This window comes from Uloborus diversus, chromosome 1 (genome assembly GCF_026930045.1).
Source record: "Uloborus diversus isolate 005 chromosome 1, Udiv.v.3.1, whole genome shotgun sequence".
Classification (NCBI taxonomy): Eukaryota; Metazoa; Arthropoda; class Arachnida; order Araneae; family Uloboridae; genus Uloborus; species Uloborus diversus.
The window spans coordinates 155,436,482-155,458,455 of record NC_072731.1 but is presented as its reverse complement, the minus strand read 5'-3'; the positions used below and the strand labels follow the sequence as shown (position 1 = coordinate 155,458,455).

Below are 21,974 nucleotides of genomic sequence, written 5' to 3'. Positions count from 1 at the left end.
AATAATGAAAATACTGTACCTGTTCTGTTTTCTGTAGACCGTTTGAAAAATCTGTTTGTTTCTAAAAAAATTACCTTGTGTTTATTCGAGATTTGTGACGTGTTGGTTAGCAGAAAATAATTTACATGAAAGCCTTTTAACTAGATTAGTTTCCTCTATACAATCTACAAATATTGAGAAAATCAGACGTGACAGGACTTGATCAAGATAAGTTGAGTTATTTATTGACCAGTTAAAGAAAAAAGTTAAATACATTTATTTAAAACCTTTGAAGTATATTTTTAATGCCGTTAAGAGTTAAGAAATACTATTAAAGCTCAAAATTCATTTTTTGTGTTCATTGTCTGTGGTGAAGAACAAATAAAAAAGAAGTTTAAATTGTAAAAGTATTTAAATTAATTATTTTTTTAAAAACTTCTCACAAAATTTTAAAAAACCCAAAAGTGGGCTAAATAATGGGTTTTTTTAAATGGGTTTTTTCAAAAAAACCCATTGGGTCCAACCCAATTGGGTCCGATTCGGCCAACCCTGAACTGGACCGACATAGTCCTGGTTAGCTAGAGAAACTGTCTAAAGATCATTGTGCAGTATTTTCCTTACATTCCCACCAGAAAATTGTTTAGCAGCTGCATATTTAAGTGCTGAGTGCTTTCTAGATTCCGGGATGAACTCTCACCTTGCGGCACATTTTTCAGCATTATAATGCGGTTGACCAGGTATTTTTATTCTCATTGGAGTTTAAGTATCTGTGGCTCCAAAGTTTAATACCCAAATATGATTTTTTTCCCATCAACCAAATCTGACCAAACCAGATCATGTCAACCAAATTCAAACTGTAGACTGGATCCTTGCTAAGTAAAAATATAAAAAACCACCATAAGGAATATACTCCTCCACCAATGCATAACTATGCTCACCGCATCATGTGTTTGCTACTACTGCAAATGGCACTACTTAGGTTATTTATCAATACTATTTCCACCCAGTGGCGCCGACTCCATGGGGCTTAAGGGGGCCTGAGCCCCCTCAAAAATATTTTTGAGGGGGCAGAGCCCCCCCCCCCCCAATAAATCAAGAAAATTATTAATTATATTAAGCTTTCTAACCTCATAAATTTATCTTTTATTTTCCTTGTTTGAAGATAGTTTACCTTGTAAAATGTACATTTATGAGTTAAAACAAATAATTATTACGATAGTAAGCAGTTTAACTGAAAACGAGTGGTGTGATTAATGATAGTGTTACGGTGCTGCAAGTACACTTAGAATTTGTCCCAGTGCACGAACTTACGGGTCAAGTCTGTTGCCAGTAAGCAGTGCTGCAATGCGCTCATATAAGTGTTGCTAATCTGGAAAAAATATATGAGGGTTTGACTTGTATATTAAATGGGAGGCGTAATAGTTTTGAATACTTTTGGGACTCATGCAGGTCATTGCAGTTGAACAAGAGTGCTTGATTTCATTAAACAGAGGTGAAACAAATTTTGAAAAATCAACTGAGTTTTTCAAAAATGACCTACACATTGAGACACTGCGTTTATACTTATATATGTTTTTCAATATCACAAATGAAAAAACAACTAGTCTTAAAAAACATGCGTAAAGTAAATTCCTTTTTTACAAACATACTGTGCTTGTTTGTATTTATTTTTTCCTTTTTTCAAAGGCAAAAAATATGTGTCAGGCTTGTAGAGTTTTTGGGGTTCTAATGTTGATCATATGATTTTAAAATGCTAAAAAAAACTTTAAAACTCACTATTTTTCATTTCAAATTAAAAAACTTTCCCGCAGCTATGCCCCCCCCCCCCACTATTTTTTTTTAAGTCGGCATCTCTGGAAGTGCTTTTCCATGCAAGTCAAGTGTCACCTTATATCATCAATGCCTTAAGCTACGGCACTGCAGGACTCCCCATAAAATAGAACAAAAAAAAAAAGTCTCTTACTAAGACAAGTAACATGATCTAGTTGTACCAGAATATTTGAATACAATTTTGAGATTGTTTTACTTTGAAAACGCCATATCACATACTGTTTGTTTGTTTAAATTATGCACACCAGAAAATATGTAAATTGACAATTTCAAGGCACAAAGAATCTAACCTTGATTTGGGGGGGGGGGAACCTCCGTGGGATTACATAATCCCTAAACTCCCGGTTATATCTGGCCCCCTCAATAATTTTCGCAAGTTGGCGCCCCTGTTTCCACCACATTCCCCCCCCCCAACTCACACAAGACAACACCCCCTACAAATAGGGAAAACTGAACCCTGTGCTTACAGCATATTCTTGTGCTTTTTCAATGTCATGTGTTATTAACCAACTTCAAAAAGGAGGCGGTTATCAGTTCATACCGTATGAATGTTTTTTTTTTTTTTGTTTGTCCACTCATAGCGTCTCACCTAGTGAACCGATTTTAATGATTCTTTTTTTAATGGATAGGGGATGGCTCAACTTAGGTCCCATTACTTTGTTTGACCATATTTGCTCTTTAGAAAAAAAAGTTATGGGCAAAAAACAGTAAATTTTATGCAATTTCCCTATTAAATGATTAAAATGATATTGTAGTGAAGTTCGCACTTTTCATCCTTGGATAACGGTGGCTCAGTGGTAGAATTCTCGCCTCCCACACGAGCGACCCGGGTTCAAATCCCGACTAGGACAAGGTGAATTTTACTAAAATTTCGTTTCTACTGTTCACGTATTTTCTCGAATGTTCTATTAATTTCTGTATCTTTCCAAGTCTGGAAAGTTCGTGTCATTCCATGTCAAATCAACACACTTTTTGCAAAAATTTGACCTCACCATCTCAGATTTTAAGGAAATTTGGCACATAGGTAGCATCTATGTAGACTAAGAAAAATACCAAATTTCATTAAATTATATCAACGCATTTAGAAAATATGGCAATCCAAAGTTATCAAAAATCGACCAAAAAAGCATCACCTTGCCTTCTTGAAATATAAATTACTCCTCTCCCAATTGCACTAGAGATATGAAATAAGTGTCATTTTGTAGCAATTGTTATGCTCTTTCTTGTGATATACAACTATGCATATGTTGTAATTGAAAAAAATTTTGAAAATTTCAAATTTAAATTTTAAATTTCAATTTAAAAAAATGCATCTTTAAAAATTCTGAAGAAATTCCAAAAGATACAATAGCTTATTGTTAAATGTTACAAAAAGTTTCAAAATGGGAGGGCAATGGGCTGATGGTTAAAAAAATTTAAAACTAAAGTGGTTTTATCAAAATTTTAACTATAGTAAAAGTCAACTTACTTTGCTATAGAAAACACAACTTTCGGACAGTGAGATGAAGAAAGTTGAAATTTATTCCATGTGATATAGAATGTCATATACTTTGCATAGTTAAAATCATTATTGAAATAATTTAAAATAAAAGTTTTTTCTTTTATGAAGACGGGAAAAGACTTAAGAAGTAACTGTCGCTTGAGTCTAAGGAAGTTCATTATGTGTTATTGGATAGGGCTTCATTGCTTTGTGAAATATCATGTTCAGGAAGAACATACATTCTTCCAGTAGGAGTCTCAGGACTTACTACACAGAGGACATCAGTCACATGTACTCACAGTACATCTGGTTTACTTGGATAACTAAATGATGGGGATGGCCCATGTGGATGAAGGCATGTAACTTGAACCTCGTCATCTTCTTCATTTTTCTGCATTACATAGCCTAACCACCATTTGTTGTCGTAAGCTATTGTAATGTAACCATTACAATCTGATAATTTCAGTTTATCTTGGGATCTTGAGACATATACTTCAGAAGAGGTTGTATCATATGAAAATATTTTCACTGACAATTTAGTTTGACTTGATGCAACAGGAATGAATGCATGAAGTTGCTGTGTGCCTTTTATTGTTACTGCTTCTTTAAAACGTTCTTTTAGGAATGTTTCTGATAAAATGTAGTCTTCTTGTGTACTAAACGTAAAATTTATTCCACAAATATTTTTATCTGCCCATTCATACAGTTTGAGAGGAGTCAAGATTTGATTCTCATATGGTCGTTGTAAGCTGGCTTTGTCAGCCAGTCTTTTCACTGTACCACCAATGCCATCACAAGGCCCTTTACCGTGAGCAGTGGCGAAAAAGTGCCATTCTGCTTCAATTTTAAAATCTTGTTTATGATGGCACAAGTTAGAAAAATTCTTTTTATTTTTGCACTGGGCAGCTGACCCATCGGAAAAGTAAAAGATCTTTTTTGGAGTATTTCCAAATTTTTTTGTTAAAAAATTGTTAATTTTTTTTGAAAAGTATACACAGCTGTTGTATTATGTTCAAGGCAATCTGAAATAATAACATAATTCAGATGCTTCATTTCATTTCCATTTTTGTAGTATACTGCAAAAGGATGAACTGTGGCATAATTACTAGCCCAATGGTAACTTTGAGCTTCATCCTGAACTACCATATTGTAATTTTCTGAAAAATTTAACGTGACAGCATACTCAGATTCACTTAAGTTTTCTTTTATTTGGTTCATGAATGCTGTCTGCTGTTTAGCTATGAAATCATGTTTTACTAGAGCTGAAAGCTTATCACAGAGAAGGTCAATGAATTCGGATGATGTTTTCTGCAATGTCTCTAAATTACAATGGTCAACATACAACCATTGACGAAATGTAATTTTTTCAATCATGTTTTCCTCAAATGACTTTCTTAGCATTCTCCTAATTGGCGCATCTCCTGGACAAAATGTGCAGTCATTCATTATGCAATTTATTGATGGTGGTTTGCATAATATTTTTGCTATACAGTGTTTATAGGTTTTTAATTCGCCATCACTAATGGCTCCCAATTTGGCATTTTCAATCATTAACATCACATTTTGATGTACTGTAGACACACACTGCATGCGTACCATTTGGTCCTGCCAAAATGCAGTGTTTTGGTCGAAGCTCAGCAAACTTGGAAAAGCTTATGTCTATATTTGAAAATTGTTCTTTGAATAATGCATATGCCTCTTTCAAGTTACATAAAATGAGTCTTTTAGATGCTTTCGTTTTGTTTCCCCTTGCATCAGTAATAGTAACACAGTCTTTCACTCCTGGCATAGCTCTAGTAACATCGTCATTTTCATAGAACAATTTTACAGTTTCAATGACTTCTTTTGACAAATTTTTTCCTGGTTTTGCATTCGGGCTTTCCAAAATTCCCTTTTCCTTAAGTAGCCTTTTTGATCGACGAACCATATAACCAGGAGGATTAAATTCATGCATAATTTTTCTTATCCCCCACGTTTGAGGGAGGCAAGTCAAAATCATTAATTTTTTAGTTCGACTTGTCGAAATTTTAAAGTTTTCTTTAAGGTTTTGTAAAAGAGATTTGTTTAAATCCTCACTCTCATCACTTTCTGACAAAGAATCTTCTACAAATAACTTTTTTTTCACAGCTGAGTGTAACTGTTTCACTTTCTTGGTAGCATAAGTTTTTGTTTTAATTTTTTTCTTATTAATAGGGGACTCACCTAGTTCTTGTAGTGATGCATTTAATGTCTCTATAGAGAAGTCTGCTTCAAAAGTTGGGTCTTCCTTCTCAGAATCATACCTTGCTTCTTGAAGTTCAGAATGACTGGAAGATGATGAATTTTCTTTTTTTAAATGGGCTATTTCTTTCCTGCAATTATCACAAATTTTGGCATTTTTGGAAACTTCCGGATACAAATTGCACATCCAAGGAGTAATATTTCTTAATCTTCTTTTATCCCTTATGCTATGACTATTTTTCTTCAGGGGATTGAAACAATTTTACTCCTTTAAAACTTTTGTCTTGGTAAACAAACAAGATATACACACCTTAAAAAAACTAAGTACTTCTCTGACATTAAATATATACAATAATTAAATTTTGAGTATTCTTAAGAAAAACAATATAATGAAGATGCACTGTAAAATCCTTTAGTAGATTCTTAAAAATCAAGATTTTAATCAGGAGATAGTAACCAGAATTATAATGGACAATATTTCAAAATCAACTTAGCTGATGCAACATTGTTCAGAATTGTTCCAATGAAAAAAGATACTTTCAAATTTGGCATCTAGCCAAACAGAAATATCTCTTAGGTCTTGCATCATCTTTTCAAGACTATGCTAAAATGGTAAAAAGTAATGTTTTGGAGCTGTTGCATCAGCCAAGTTGATTTTGAAATGTTGTCCATTAAAATTCTGGTTGCTAGCTCTTGAATAAAATTTTGCTTTTTAAGAATCTACTGAAGGATTTTACAGTGTATCTTCATTATTTTTTTTAAAGACTACTCAAAATTTAATAGTCATTTATATCAGAATTTTGATAAAACCACTTTAGTTTTAAATTTTTTAACCATCAACCCATTGTCCTCCCATTTTGAAACTTTTTGTAACATTTAACAATAAACTATTGTATCTTCTGGATTTTTTTCAGAATTTTTGGAGATGTGTTTTTTTTAATTTAAATTTAAAATTTAAATTTGAAATTTTCAAAATATTTTTCAATTACAACATATGCATTGTTGTATATCACAAGAAACTGCATAACAATTTCAACAAAATGACACTAATTTCATTTCTCTAGTTCAATTAGGAGAGGAGTAATGTATATTTCAAGGGAGCAAGGTAATGCTTTTTTGGTCAATTTTTGGTAACTTTGGGTTGCCATATTTCCAAAATGGGTTGATATAATTTAATAAAATTTGGAATTTTTCTTAGTCTACATGGATGCTACCTATGTGCCAAATTTCATTCAAATCTGAGATGGTGAGGTCAGATGGGTGTGTTGATTTGACATGGAATGACCCGTTCCAGCACTTTCTCAAGTTGTATATAAGGAGATGTAACGTTCATTCGTGGTTCTGAATAAAGACCTTGAGTTGAGCCTAACAAGTATTCACTTCATTTGGCTTTCACATTGTCTTCGCTATCTTCATCTACTCCACAATATGAAACTCATTGTTATAAAAGGTTGGTGCCATATAACAGTAACATTAATAGTAATTGTAATGATAATTTTGAATGAAGGCTTCTCTGAAGCAAGCATCAAATTTCTTCAAGGGATATTTCGATAATGGGGAATCTGGCACTGTCGGCTCATTTTTGGCATAAATAATTTTATTTTAGTAACCCTGCTGATTTATAGTAACCCTATGTGAATTATCAAAATCTTCCTTTCTTCAGTGCTATTGCTCCATAGTAGGAGTAAACCTAACCTGGAAGCGAGGTGATGCAGTGATTAGGATCTGCTTAGCCTTCACAATGCTACCATTAGGTTTGCCTCAACTACTCTGTAGTATTTTTATCGTTATCATCTATGCCGATAACAGATGATCGGGGCTAAGTAAGAAAATACAGGATTGCATCATGAGCAACTTAGATGCTGTGGAATGTAAATTAGTTAGGAAAAATGCAATACTTAAATGGTTATAATTAAATTAACTATGCATGATTTCCAGAGAGGAACAAAGATAAGTTTTTAGTGCCAATCGCTTAAAGTTTAACGCGTGTCAATAGTTTTTTTTTTTAGTATGGAGCATTTTTAAGAAAAAAATGTGAAGTTTCGTGATGGTAACTTCTTACTATTTCTGAAATACCTACATTTACACTAAAAAGAATAAAATAAAAAAATTTTGAAAAAAAAAATAGAACCGACTTCAAAATTGCTCTAAAAAGTGAAAAATAATTTTATTCTTTAAACACCATTGATAATGCTTTTAAACATAATTTTTGAAGTTGGCGCAAAAACAATAGATAAAATCATTCACAGCCATAACTCAAATACAACTATAAATTTAACCAGGCCCAGTTTCTTCACTATCACATACATTATGCATTGATGACAGCATATTTGAATAACGATATATATGTTTCGTTTGTAACTTTGGATGCTTTTCTGAAAAAAAATATGAACGAAGCATGGTTACACTGGATTTTACATTTTGTTTTTGTGCCAACTTCAAAAATTATGTTTAAAAGCATTATCGATGGTGTTTAAAGAATAAAATTATTTTTCACTTTTTACAGCAATTTTGAAGTCGGTTCTATTTTTTTTTTTCAAAATTTTTTTATACAGTAAACTCTTGATTATCAACAGTCGGATTACCCTCAGGTCCTTTACCTTTTTTCTTTTTAACAGTGATAATTTATAATTAATGGACTTTTTTGTGAAAATTTGAGATATGTACTAATATCATAGTCAAACGTTTTTTAAACTTATGGCTTGTATTATTATTCATTATATTAGCTTTCACATATATTTTTTTACAATCAATGTTTTCGTTTTAGCTAAAATTTAAATGTATGTGTGAGTGTTTTTCATATGTTTTAGCAAATATATACACTAGTATCGTTTTTTACATAGTATTCAGATTATCCCCGCGGTTTTCACTCATCACCGGTTACCATTTTACCCTATTCAATGAGTAATCAGGAGTTTACTGCATGTAATGTTTGTGTTTTGCTATGTGCTTGCATAGCAACCTTTAAGCATTCTCTTTCAGTTTACAAAACTTTTTTTCTGTATACTCATTAAAATATTGCAAAAATAGAAAGCTATTTTTTAGTTTAAATATGATTTATTTATTGCATTGATCATATATTTCATATAATGCTCAGTAACAAAAAACAATGTACGCCAATGTCAAATATCTCAGACATAGTTTTCCTGTCGCATGTCAAAAGATGCTTTCATTGAAATTGAAAAAGAAATTTTGCTTGAACAAAAGGCAAAATTTAGAAAAATGCCAAATATCGCACAATTCAATAATTTCCCTAATTTTTTAATCAAGACTAACTCGAGAAAATTTTGAAATCCTAAAAGTTTACGGACATTAATGTTTTGTATTTGGGATCCCATACTGTTATGTATTAAAAATTAGATTAATATTGTGCTAAATCTTGTAATTTTATCTCTTTATAACAAATTGTAAAAAAATTTTTTTGGCGATAGCTAAAATCACAAGTAAACTGTCCTTTCTTTAGCAAAATCCTGTATCTGCATCTGGTTGTATCAAAGAAAAATTTAAACTACTTATACAGAACAAATAGCCTAATTAGCTACCCTTTCAAATATTTTTATATGTTTTTTTTTTTTTTTGGATTTACCTTCTGGTACAATTATAAATTATAAAATTTATTTTAATGTTTTCTGTTTTATAAATTCTGTGTTGTCAGTTCTTTGCTTTAACTCACTACAAATAAAATGACAAATGATGAAAGACCTTAATTATATTTCTTTCATTTTTTAGCAAAATTAGAGCCTGATACTTATCATCGTGAGTATATGAAAGTAAAACCTCCTCCATTGATGCAGCCTGTTGATGTACAACCTTTATATTTGGATGTTCAAGCCACAAGTCCCATGGTAAGTATCACAAAATTAATAATGCTAAAACAGCAAAATACTAGGTAATGTTTCAAAAATTATTAATTTTTAGTTTATAGTTTCGCTTCAAATTCACTATTATTTTTTAATTTTTTAGATTTTATGGTAAGTAGTTCACATTTTCCAGTTAGTATTGATGCATGTTGCTGTAAAGATTTGCCTTAAAAATTCCGTGATAATGTTGCATTTATCAAATTCCTATAATCCATGACTTATTGGCCCTCAGAATTTTTTAATATTTTTTAAAATATATGATTTATTATTTATTGATTAGACAGTTTTTTGTGACTGACTCGTGATTTCCATCTGTTTCTATCAGGGTTGGGTTTTGGACTGTCCAAAACTGGTTTAGGACAAGACAGGTGGTTTTTACCATCCAAAACTATGCCAAAGCTGAACCGGAGTAATCTAATCAATTCGTATTTACTGCAATATTCATAATGCATAAATGTAGTCATTAATGAGGTTTAATTAATGAGTAGTTGATAATATTTTTCTCTAAGATGTTCATTTAAAAATATTTTACTTAAAAAACTCGCCAATAACTATTACATAAAAACTTCCTTATGTAACAGTTGGTAGAGTTATAAAAAGAAATTCCCAACACTACCAACAGAACTAATTCCAGTTCCATTTATAACTCAAAGGCATGTTATTAAATGTGTAATATTTAAGTGCAAAAAAAAAAGCTTAATTTTTTTAATGGTTTTTGCGAATAAGTTTTGCATGATATTACAACAAAAATTATTTTTTAAATCATTGATTAGAGAACAAAAAATTGATGGTTAAACACATATGTTATAAAACTTGTGCTATTCTTTTTTTAATTCATATTTTTAATATTATACTTTCTGTAACTATAAAAAATTGTAATTTATTGCATTTAAGTCAATTATTGCACTGTATTTGGAACGCTTTCTTTTGCACACATGCATAAATGTCGAAAGATTTGGTTTATGGAGGAAAAAAAACTCCTCATATACAAATTGAAGTTTTTAATGAAGAATTTAATTTCTACGTAACTAGATTAAAATCAGCTGTATAAATCAGTACATATATATTTATACTTGAATGTTAACATTGAATAAATATATTAAATAGTCAAAAAAAAATATGTTGGCACATTTTGTTCTGTTTTTTGATATTTTCTCACAAAATCTAGTTTCTCAAAACGTAGTTTTGGACACAAAAGTTTTGAACAGGATGGTAAAAACCTTGCCAATTCTGATTTCATTTGTACACATATATAAACATAAGGAAATTTGGTTGCTAATATCGGAAAAAAAAAACTAAATCAACTCATGCATGCAAATTGAAATTTTAATCAAGAATTCAGCTTCTATGTAACTAGATTAAAATCAGGTGCATAAATAAGTTGAATGTTCTCATTGAATGAATGTTCAATATATAACATTGCTTTGATACATTTTATTCTGTTTTTGATGTTTTCTCACTGAATACAATTTGTCTAAAAATATAGTTTTGGACACTTTTGGACATTTTTGGACACAAGGGTTTTCGACAGGACAGTAAAAACCAGGGTTTTTACCATAGTGTCCAAAGCCTTGCCAACCCTGGTGTGTTAGTGTTGAAAACACAACTAAATTTTGCTATTTAAGGACCTTTAAAGCTGTTTTTTTTTAAACCAAAATTTCAATCCCCTGCCTCCTGTCCCCACCCCTCACAAAAAATGAATGAATAATCTTACCTCTTTCTAAATGGATCTAAATGAAGCATAATTGATGTGTTGTTGTTGTCATTTCTGACAGAAAGCAGAAAATAATTTCAAATGTACTTGCAATAGACTTCTCATTCTCTATTGTCTTTCTGCTTACATTTTTGATACTTCTGTGCTAAATAGCTTATTTACTATTTTGTATATTTTTATGCTGCCACTTCTGCAAAAGCAAGCCTAAAATTTAACTCTTAAACACAGCTTTCTCAGAAAAGATCTTTAACTTTGGAAGCAATTTGTATATTTTATTATTAACTAGTGGTACCCGCATGGCTTTTCCCATAGTACAAAATTTAAAGGTCTTTTGGTTCGCCTGTATATTTACAAACAAATAATGTATGGTGTATTTCTTGCCAATTGGCTTGCGCATGTTACGATTCCACGTTATGATAACTTGGTAATTTACTCGTCCATCTTATAATAATTTTTATCGGGAAAATGTTCTTAAAATTGGAGTAGAAAAAGAACAAAATTGAATTTTCAAAAAATCGCTTTGAGGTGCACACCCCCATGCTATAAACTAATTCTGTGCCACATTTCATGAAAATCGGCTGAACGGTCTAGGCGCTATGCACGTCACAGAGATCCAGACAGACTTTTAGCTTTATTAGTAAAGATATTGAATTATGTACTTTTTAAAAATATTTTCATTATATACATTTTGTTTCACATTCACATGTCCACAGAAACAGGACCTAGATATACCTATACCACATAGAAAACTTTAACATAGCATAGTACCATAATATAACCAATATTAGCACATTTAAAGTAATTTTATATAAGTGAAAATACCCAGATATTAAATTTAAATTTTGCTGTGTTTCCAGTCCAGAGCTAATCCATTAGAGCTAAATCCAGTGGCTACAACTGGATTTAGCTCTAATGTCAGATTTATGAACTTATGAGCAGCAAAACATTTAAATAATAATTTTAAAAAAGTCTGAGGGCCCAACAAAGTTTTTCAAAATTTTTCAAAGCAAGATCCTGTTTCAAACGTTTGGGCATATTTTTGACAATCCATTCCCGAAAATATTAATAAATAAAACGTTATCTGAAGAAATTTTACACCACTTCTGATTTGAACATCTTATAAAATTGAAATTCTACTACAATGTTAATGCAAAAATTACTTTTTATCTTTGAATTGTAGGATCCTAGAGTTTTGGATGCCATGTTACCTTACTTTATCACAGCTTATGGAAATCCTCACTCAAGAACACACTCTTATGGATGGGAAAGTGAAGCTGCCGTTGAAAAAGCTAGAAAAGTAGCTAGAGTTTTCTTGTTATTCTTTTAATGTCTTTTTACTGCAGTGGACGCCTCTTATTTGAATTACATTTGTTCTAAACAGTCTTGATTCCATAATGCGGCTGATTCAACGAAGTGCTAATTCAATTTAGCTGGATTTGGTTCTGTTTTTAACCATTTGATTCATTGAAGTGGTTGATTCAATTAACTGGCATCCACTGTATTTTATTAAAATGTTTTACTGCTATTGTAATCAAAAAAAGAATTTTTACAAAACATTTTATGCTACAAATTTCTTCTTTTTTTTTCATAGCAAATTGCAAATTTAATTGGCGCTGATCCAAAAGATGTCGTATTTACCAGTGGTGCTACAGAATCAAATAACATGGCCATCAAAGGTGTTGCTCATTTCTATGCAGAGAAGAAGAAGCATATTATAACTACACAAATTGTAAGTCATTAGTTTGTCAAAATTTGTTAATTGTTGATAGAAGCATGCGTATATGTATATATTTGAGATGTACCCAATACCATATTTTTCCAAATACTGAATATCTAGTTAAATAATTTTAACTATACAGTTAAATTGTTTAACTGTCCTTGTTTACACTTTTATTTTATGCCATTTTGAAATAGAAAATGTTTATCTATTGGGTGAGTGCAAAAGTTCGTGCGGAGTTGCAATAGATGGCGTTAGAACGGGCGTAACGGGTTGTCATTAATACCACTATCTACGTAAGTCAGATCGTTGGAAAGGTGACATGTGCAGCTTTCATTCCAATCAAAATAATTTGTGCAGATACAAACTACTTCGAGAAAGATTGCTTTTAAAATGAGTGTTGATAAAGTGCATTTACGGCATGTTATGCTTTACGAGTTTCGGAAGGGAATAAACGTTGCAGCAGCCATAAAAAAACATTCAAGACGTTTATCAAGATCAAGCACCAGTTAAACGAACTGTTGAAAAATGGTTCGCAAAATTTCGTTGCGGAGATTTTAAGCTAGAAGACGAGCCACGCTCAGGTCGACCTTCGACATTGATGACGACGTTTTGCGTTCTTTAGTTCAGAATACTCCGCGAATTTCAACAGAGGAAGTTGCTACAGCACTTAACGTTGACCGATCAACCGCTTTTCGGCGTTTAAAAAAAAATTGGATTTGATTTAAAGCTCGATATATGGGTGCCCCATTTGTTGACCGAGAGCAACAAAATCCAGCGAATTCCTGCTGCCATATCTTTACTCGGGCGGCTCAAAAACGAGCCGCTTTTGGATCGATTAGTGACGTGCGATGAAAAATGGGTACTGTACAACAACGTTCAGCGCAAACGCACATGGAAACAGGCAGGTGAACATGGTGACGCAATGGCAAAGGCCAGTTTGCACCCGATGAAGGTGATGCTCTGTGTTTGGTGGGATTGCAAGGGTATAATTTATTTTGAGTTTCTCCCCGCCGGCCAAACGATTGATTCGGACAAGTACTGTCGTCAATTAACTAATCTGAACCGAGAAATCAAACAGAAACGTCCGAGTTTGTCAAATCGCAAAGCCGTAGTCTTTCATCAAGATAACGCTAGACCACACGTTTCAAGACAGACGCTACGCAAACTGAACAGCCTGAAATGGGATGTCCTAACTCATCCACCGTATTCTCCTGATATCGCACCATCGGATTATCACTTATTCCGGTCATTGCAAAATCATTTAAATGGAAAAAAACTTGACTCTTTGAATGCCTTACAAAATGTCGTGTCTTCGTTCTTCGAATCTAAACCACGCAGTTTTTATGATCGGGGCATCCGTATGCTGCCAGAACGTTGGAAGAAGATTATAGACAACGATGGAGAATATATCATTGATTGAATAAAGAGTTTTGCTTGCCTAATCACTGTATGACTTTCTTTCACAAACTCCGCACGAACTTTTGCACTCACCCAATACTTTGTGTCTTTTGAGAGATGTAAATGCATTACCATTTAACATCCTGAATTTATCTACATTAAAAGTATAATTTAAAAAATATATAAATGTTAAATAAATCATTTCAAATGCAAAACAATAAAAATTGTAAATGGCTAATTGGTTTATGCTTATCTGCAATTCTTCATGAATTGATAATTAGTCTGTCTTCTGATACTGATATATAATTTGATGACTAATAACTGTGTTCAAATGATGTGAATCAAGAATCTTCTAGAATGCTAATGTTCCTGCATTGTAATTTACCGTTATTATACTTAGATTAGAATGTTTAATTTCATTTTGTAGTTTTAAACAATATTTAATGTTTCATATGGTGTAAAACTTGTAAAAATTACTGCAAAATTCATGCGTTCCTATTTTATATAATTACTTTTTTAGTAATTTGGGAAATGTTTTTTTTACTTTCTTCTAGTATTGGTTTCGTGGAAATTTTCGAATTTCATATTTTGACGTATTCGAACGTTTTGAGGTGTACTGGGTCCATTTCGACCAGTTTTGGAAAATGTCTGTCTGTGTGTCCTTGTATGTCTGTGTGCCTTGTATGTGTGTGACTGGTTTTTTGTGGCCGCTCTACAACAAAAACTACCACATGAAATCAAACAAAATTTGGTACACATGTGTGCGTTTATGTGAACTTGTAGCCGTTAGGTTTTGGCACAAATCCCTCCAGGAGCGAGGGGAGAGCTATGGAACGTTTCTTGAGTTATGCGTGCCTGCTATTCGGAAAGAAATAACTGGAGAAATCAAACAAAATCTGGTATGGTGCCCCTAACAGGTACAGGTGCTGATTCAGTTTTGGTGTCAATAGCTCAAACGGGGACTATCAAACCTTTTTTGTCGTGACTTATGACTGATATATCTCAAGAAATAGTGAATGGAATCAAACAAAAATTTATCGACAAGTAGCTCTTAAAGGGTACAAGAGCGGATCCGTTCATTCTTTTTCATTACGAGTGCCATATCTCAAGAAGTAAATGCTACGTTCTGGATGAAATTTGGAATAAATGTGAACCTGTATGAAAACAAGAGTTGGTTCAATTTTGGCGCCAATCGCTCCAAATGGGGCTTTTTTTTTTTTTTTTGTGCGAATAATAATAGCTTTATTAATGCAACTGTAAGAAAGATAAATTGTGACTGTGGTCTGCGTATTTTGCGTGATTTTAATTGTTGGAAAATGACCGGAAAGTCTTAATGATATAAACATTTTTAATGTTGCCATCTTTTGTTTGTTAACAAATAAAATATTCGTAATTAATAAAAACAAGGCTTTTGAAATAACTTTCAATTTTTACTCTTTGCTTTGCTTTTGAGATAATTTGGAAATTGGTATGGTCGTCCAGTTTTCTGCATATGTAATTTTGTTTTTGCTGAGAAAATTGCTTTCTCGTCAAACATGGTTAAGGATCAGAACTCATAAAAAAGATATATAACACAGTTTTGTCTTTACCACAACATACTAGTTTCTTTTAGCTGTAGGAGTTTTTAAAAAATTAGCATTCAATTGACTTTACTTATGAACATGTAATATTATGAGGGTTTTTCTTCTTCTGGTTTTTGTATCATATTTAAATGAGTTTGTAGGAACAAAATTAATATAATGTGCCTCAATTTTTAAGGAAACTGAAACACAGCAAAATTTAAATTTAATATCTGGGTATTTTCTCTTACATAAAATTACTTTGAATGTGATAATGGTTGTATTATGGTACTATGCTGTGTTAAAGTTTTCCATGTGGTATAGGTATCTCTATGGACTGTATCAATATGTCTTAATAGTAGTACAAGAGCTGAAACATTTAAAAAAAAGCTTCATGTACTACTATCCACTTCCTGTAGTCAAAGATTTCCTGCAATGTTTTGTTTCTCTGCTCCTTAATCATAAACCAATTTCAAATATCCCACTATGCTTTTATGATAAAAAATATTCTGTGAGGCTTCATTTCCATTCAGATCACCTTATCTTAAAAAAAATATGTCATTATCTTATGTATATGTTATTATCTTAAATAAAATATACGTTTGTTTGAAACAGGTCTGTAAATGAACTTTTATGTGGAAATTATGATTTGCTGTGTTTGTATTATATTTGAATTCTTCTGAAATTAGAGGATTCTACAATTATTATTGCACTAATATACCTTGCTATTTCATGTTCTTCAATTTATAATTTTAAAGATATGTACTGATTCTCTTGATTATTTTGTTACCATTTTAAGATCTATTCTAGGTTTAAACTGAGTTCAAATATTCTTTTGCAAAAAGCTCAAGTTAGCAAATTGCTAAAATGTTGAAGGTTAATGAGTATGTTCACATATTTTCCTAAATTCTTCTATGTGTTGAACATTGAATTTAAGATGCAACCATGGCTTCTTTAGAGCAATAAATAGACAATAGCTAATACATGTGTATTTTTTTCTTTAAAAAAAATACAATAGTACATACCATTGAGTGAACACAAGTTTAATTTTTAAAATAGTGCAAGACCACTCCCCAATAATTCATTTATTGGGAGGACATAATGGCCATTAAAGCGAAGTATTGTTAAACTTTATAGTAATTTAAACATCAATAAACCTTATAGTAATTAATAGCTAAGCCTCAAAATAAGACCAATTTGAGTATCGCCATACTTGCTTCCTTGCTCAAATTGTGCAACATTTAGGAAATTTATTTCTTATTGTTTGAGTAAAAAAGCAAAACAATCTTGCTTTCTATTTGTAACTTAGATAGAATTAGACCGTAGCGGAAACCATAGATGTAATTTTTTCCCTCAGTGATGTCAAGTAAAAAGCCGTTGTCAAGAGATAATGTGACACTCTAACTTCCTCAGAAGTAAAGCTTTGCTCATTTTATAATTTTTATATATATATAACACTCTATGACTAATTATATATCTAGATATATTTCTGAACATTTCTTTGTTCATTAAATTATTTGAAAGTTATAACATAGTTTACGTCCTTGTAGGAACACAAGTGTGTCTTAGATTCGTGTCGAGTGTTAGAAACTGAAGGATTTGATGTTACATACCTGCCAGTTCAGCAGAATGGGATATTAAAAATGGAGGTTTGTAAAATCATATATCATCTGTGTAAATTATCTAAGATTGAAATCCTGGACAAAAAATGTTCTCTTTGTTAGCTTATCTGTGGAACAAAAGCGGCTTAAAATGAAATGCAGCTTTATTGCAGAAAACCATTGAATAAATATTATTAAATCACAATGAATGTTTCAAACTTTTTTTTTTCAACCTCACCTCACAAACGTTCATTTACCCATTAGAAATTGGTACACATCTTGTAGCTAGAAATGTAGATTTTTTTTTTTTTTTGCATCTTCAAAAAAATTATTTGAAATATCATTAGTAGTGTAATTAATTATATTATTGCTACTTTTTCACTAGCCATTGCTTTTCTTAAGTTTAGGCTTAAAGAATACAAAATATTTAATTATTTTTGTATAAGATTTCAAAAATAGTAAGGTATTACTGCAGCATTGTTTAACTTTTGGAATAAAAAAAAAATACAAAGTCTGAGATCATTCTTAGAAATGTTTTTTTCGTTTTAACTTATGAAATTGCTGATTAAGGACTTACCTCAATTTTAGATCATTGGCACTCTGCTTGTCACAAAACTGATCTAGCTTTTCTGGGTAAATTTATCCCTTCATAATCAAAGTCTTGAGAACATTTGGGCTGCTAAAAAATCTGGTATTTTAGTAGGAATATTTTTTAAGCAAAAACAACTTTTTCTATGGTACAAAAAATTTTAATTGCAAGTGTAAGCATATTCATGCATAGTTTAAGATAGTGGGACCAAATATGTCAATTATTTTAGTTTTCTTCGTCAGCTTTGATTCTAGGCATTTTTCCTTTATTTTCTTTACAGACATTACTTTGAAGCTTTGATAACATCATCTAATGAACTATAGAGTTTTTAATGTAATCTTTTTACTGGAGAAAATAATGGTGCTATATGTGGTAGATTCTTTTTAATTTCTAAGCACTAGCAAAATTTAGAGGATCGAAACCGTTGAACTTTTTTAATGATTCAGAGTATTATGGTATTTAAAACACAGTTAAATCACTCATAACTGCATAAGCTTAGTCTTATTAGAACTCTAGAATTATTTTAATAAAATAGCTTATTTTGTTTTTATGTGTCTTTACTAATTTAATGCATTAATTGTTTAATTTCTCTTAAAGGATTTAGAAGCTGCTATCCGACCTGATACTGCATTAGTTTCTATAATGACGGTAAATAATGAAATAGGTGTGAAACAGCCAGTAAAGGATATTGGTAAGTTTTTTAACACTCTTTTATTAGCTTTAACTGTATGTATGTAGTTGAATCAATTTTCACTCACTTTGTGCGCAGACTTATTTGAAAATTGGTATGCACCTTTATAATTAATGACAGTTCAATGTTTCACTATCAGAATTTTGAATTAATTGCTAATGATTGATTCAATTCAATTTTAAGCAAAATTTTCCTAACGTAGGGTGAAAAAATGTTTGCACATGACATTAAAATGTACACATAAAGCCCTGATTGTTCTGCAAATATGAAATTTTCTCTAAGTATCTTAGCTCAATTAGGACAGGAACTATAAATGTTTTTTATGTCAATGTTTTATGACTTTTATGAATCCTTTTCTTTAAATTCAGTATTCATCCATGTCCAAATTACATGAAAATTTTGTACTGGTATGAATAACCAATGACATGCAATAATTTAGCTTTTGGTGCCAATCATTTCAAGGGAGTGATACAATTGAATTTTTCTCAGGCTTCACTGCTATTTGTCATGAGATAATGCAGGTATTTAGCAAAACTGGATGTACAAATGGATCTCAATGGGGACTGGATCAGAAGCGGCGATTGGAACTGATAAGTGTTTGGGGGGGGGGGGGCATTGGACTTTCAGTGGCAGCAAAAAAAAAAAAAAAAACGAGGAAAAAAAGGTTCAAAATTTTGCTAGGACTTGTTTTGAGAGCAGATGAGTCGTAACTTATGTAAGTCTAGCAACTTAACTCACGTTTTTATTAAGATTTTGATGAATTTTGTGCACAATAACTTTTGCCAAAGAAACACTTAGACATGAATTAGACTTACATTATTTACCCCAAAGTATTTTGAGATGTCACAAAATATTAGTAATAATTTCACTAAGCAAATATGGTTTGTTTAAGTAAAAAAATTGATTTACTAATATCTAAACAATGAATACATGAACTAAAAATTACTGCTTGTGCTAAATAATGTTTTGTAAATAGATATACAAAATAAAACAAATAATTATGATCTAAAAATCTTGACACTTCTGTTTTTTTTTTCTAGTTTTGGTTCTTAAATTGGATAAAAAATAAATAAATAAACCATAAAAAGGGGGGGGGGCATCCTCGATTTGCCGCCACTGGACTGGATTATATTTTCATGCCAATCAAACCAAGGAATTTGACATAAGAGAATGTTTTCTTATTTAATGCTACTGCTGTGTCTCCTGAAGTAGTGCAAGAATTCTAACAAAAAATGGTATTTATTGGACATCAATAGAAATAGACTTAAAATATTTTTACGCTACCCACTCCAAAGTAGATGGTGCAATGAAACTTTTTTGTCCCCATTTAGTGTAACCCCTTATATCTCAAGGTGTTTGATTCTCACTTGAGCTGCAGAAGGTCCTGGTTTTAAATCCCAACCAAGCATTTTAGTTATTTGTTCTTTAATCCCATGAATAATAAATAGCATTTGGAATCCTTTAAAAAAAAAATTCATTAAATACAAAAAGGAAACTAGTATGTTGTGGCCATCACGAAACTTTCTTCTATATTTTTCTTTTTTTTTTTCTGATCCCTCCCCATGCTTGACGAGGAAGCAATATTCCCAACAAAAACAAAATTACACATGCAAAAACTTGACGACTATCCCAATGTCTGAATTATTGCAAAAGCAAAGCAAAGAGTGAAAATTGAAAGTTATTTTAAAAGCCTTGCTTGAATTAATTACAAATATTTTATTTGTTAACAAACATAAGATGGCAACAGTTAAAAATTTTAAATCATTGAGATAATATTTCCTATCATTTCCATACAATTAAAATCACGAGAAATACGCAGACGACAATCTATTACGATTTATCTTTCTTATTGTTGCATTAATAAAAATATTTTTATTCGCAAAAAAAGAAAAAAAAACACCTCTTGGAGCGATTGGCGTCAAAATTGAACCAAAGCCTTTTTACATATGGATTCACATATATTCCAAATTTCAACCAGAACGTAGCATTACTTCTTGAGATAGGGCACTCAAAATGGAAAAAAAGAACGGGTGATCCCCTTTTTAGCTGTTGACACAAAAATAAAATCAGTTCTTATACCCACTAAGGGCTACTTGCCGATAAATTTTTCTTTCATTCCGTTCATTATTTCTTGAGATACAGCAGTCACAATTGACGACAAAAAACGTTCTATAGCTCAACCCCCGTTTGAGTTATTGACACCAAAATTGAATCAGCACCTGTTCCTGTTAATACCAACATATGGACCAAATTTTGTTTGATTCCGCCAGTTACTTCCTGAGGAATAGCAAGCACGCGTAACTCGAAAAACGTCCCATTGCTCCATCCCCCTTGGAGGAATTCGCGCCAAAAACTAATGGGCACAAGTTCACATAGGGGCACATATGTGTACTAAATTTTGTTCGATTTCATGCGGTAGTTTTTGTTGTAGAGCGGCCACAAAAAACTGGTCACACACAGACGTGACACACATACACACACACACACACAGACAGACAGACATTTTCCAAAAATGGTCGAAATGGACTCAGCACACCTCAAAACGTTCGAATCCGTCAAAATTCGAAATTCGAAAATTTGCACGAATCCAATACTTTCTTCTATATATTAGATATAGAAGAAAGTAAAAAAGACTTGTTTAAAAACTATAAAAGAGCATATATTGTTGAAATATAAACTAAAAAGAAAAAATAACCATTGAATGTAAAGAATACCATCAATAGCAGTAGGACCCCCTACAGCTTGGTGCAACTTAACACTAGAAAGACTGAAAGTCACTGTATACCTAAAAGGACTGAAAGGGCCAGTGTGACTCCATCCTGATTTTCAAGTAAATTATTAGTAAATTTCTTTTTGAGTGAGTCTCTACACTCCACACACTTTCTCTAATGCTGAAATAAGAATTGAATTATCAGCATGCCATAATGTGAAATGTTAGTTTCTGTTTTGAAGAGTGATCGCATCAGTTTGGCTGGTGAGCAGTTGGCAGTGTTTCACATTTGGAATTCCATCCAACAGCAAAACTAGGAAGGTAAAGGTGAAACTAGAGTAAATAGCACTTTTTTATGCCACAGTGAGTAAAAGAAAAGAATTTTTCTCTTTGTATTGCAAAATTCCTCAGGGGCCACACTAGCCCCTTCCGTCTTTCTCGGTATAAGATTTAATATTTACAATTCTATGAGGATAATGACTAAAATAATCAATCATATGAGGTCAAATTATGAAAAGTCAAAAAGTTACATTACTTTCAGTTAGTTATCATTCGATTTATTGAGCACCAAACTATGCAAGGGGCCACACAGGCCCCTCCCTCCCGTCTGTTAAGTGTTAATT

The 21,974-nt window shown here is 31.8% G+C and overlaps 1 protein-coding gene across 1 annotated transcript in view; it reads left to right on the top strand.

Annotated features, from left to right (window-relative positions):
- The window catches only part of LOC129233103 (cysteine desulfurase-like), a 49,455-nt gene that overhangs the window by 7,867 nt on the left and 19,614 nt on the right, over nt 1–21,974 (top strand). The window contains exons 2-6 of the mRNA XM_054867165.1: nt 9,239–9,354; nt 12,264–12,380; nt 12,675–12,812; nt 17,311–17,409; nt 18,548–18,641. Coding sequence (XP_054723140.1) covers nt 9,239–9,354; nt 12,264–12,380; nt 12,675–12,812; nt 17,311–17,409; nt 18,548–18,641 — 564 coding nt within the window. The remainder of the gene's footprint in view (nt 1–9,238; nt 9,355–12,263; nt 12,381–12,674; nt 12,813–17,310; nt 17,410–18,547; nt 18,642–21,974) is intronic.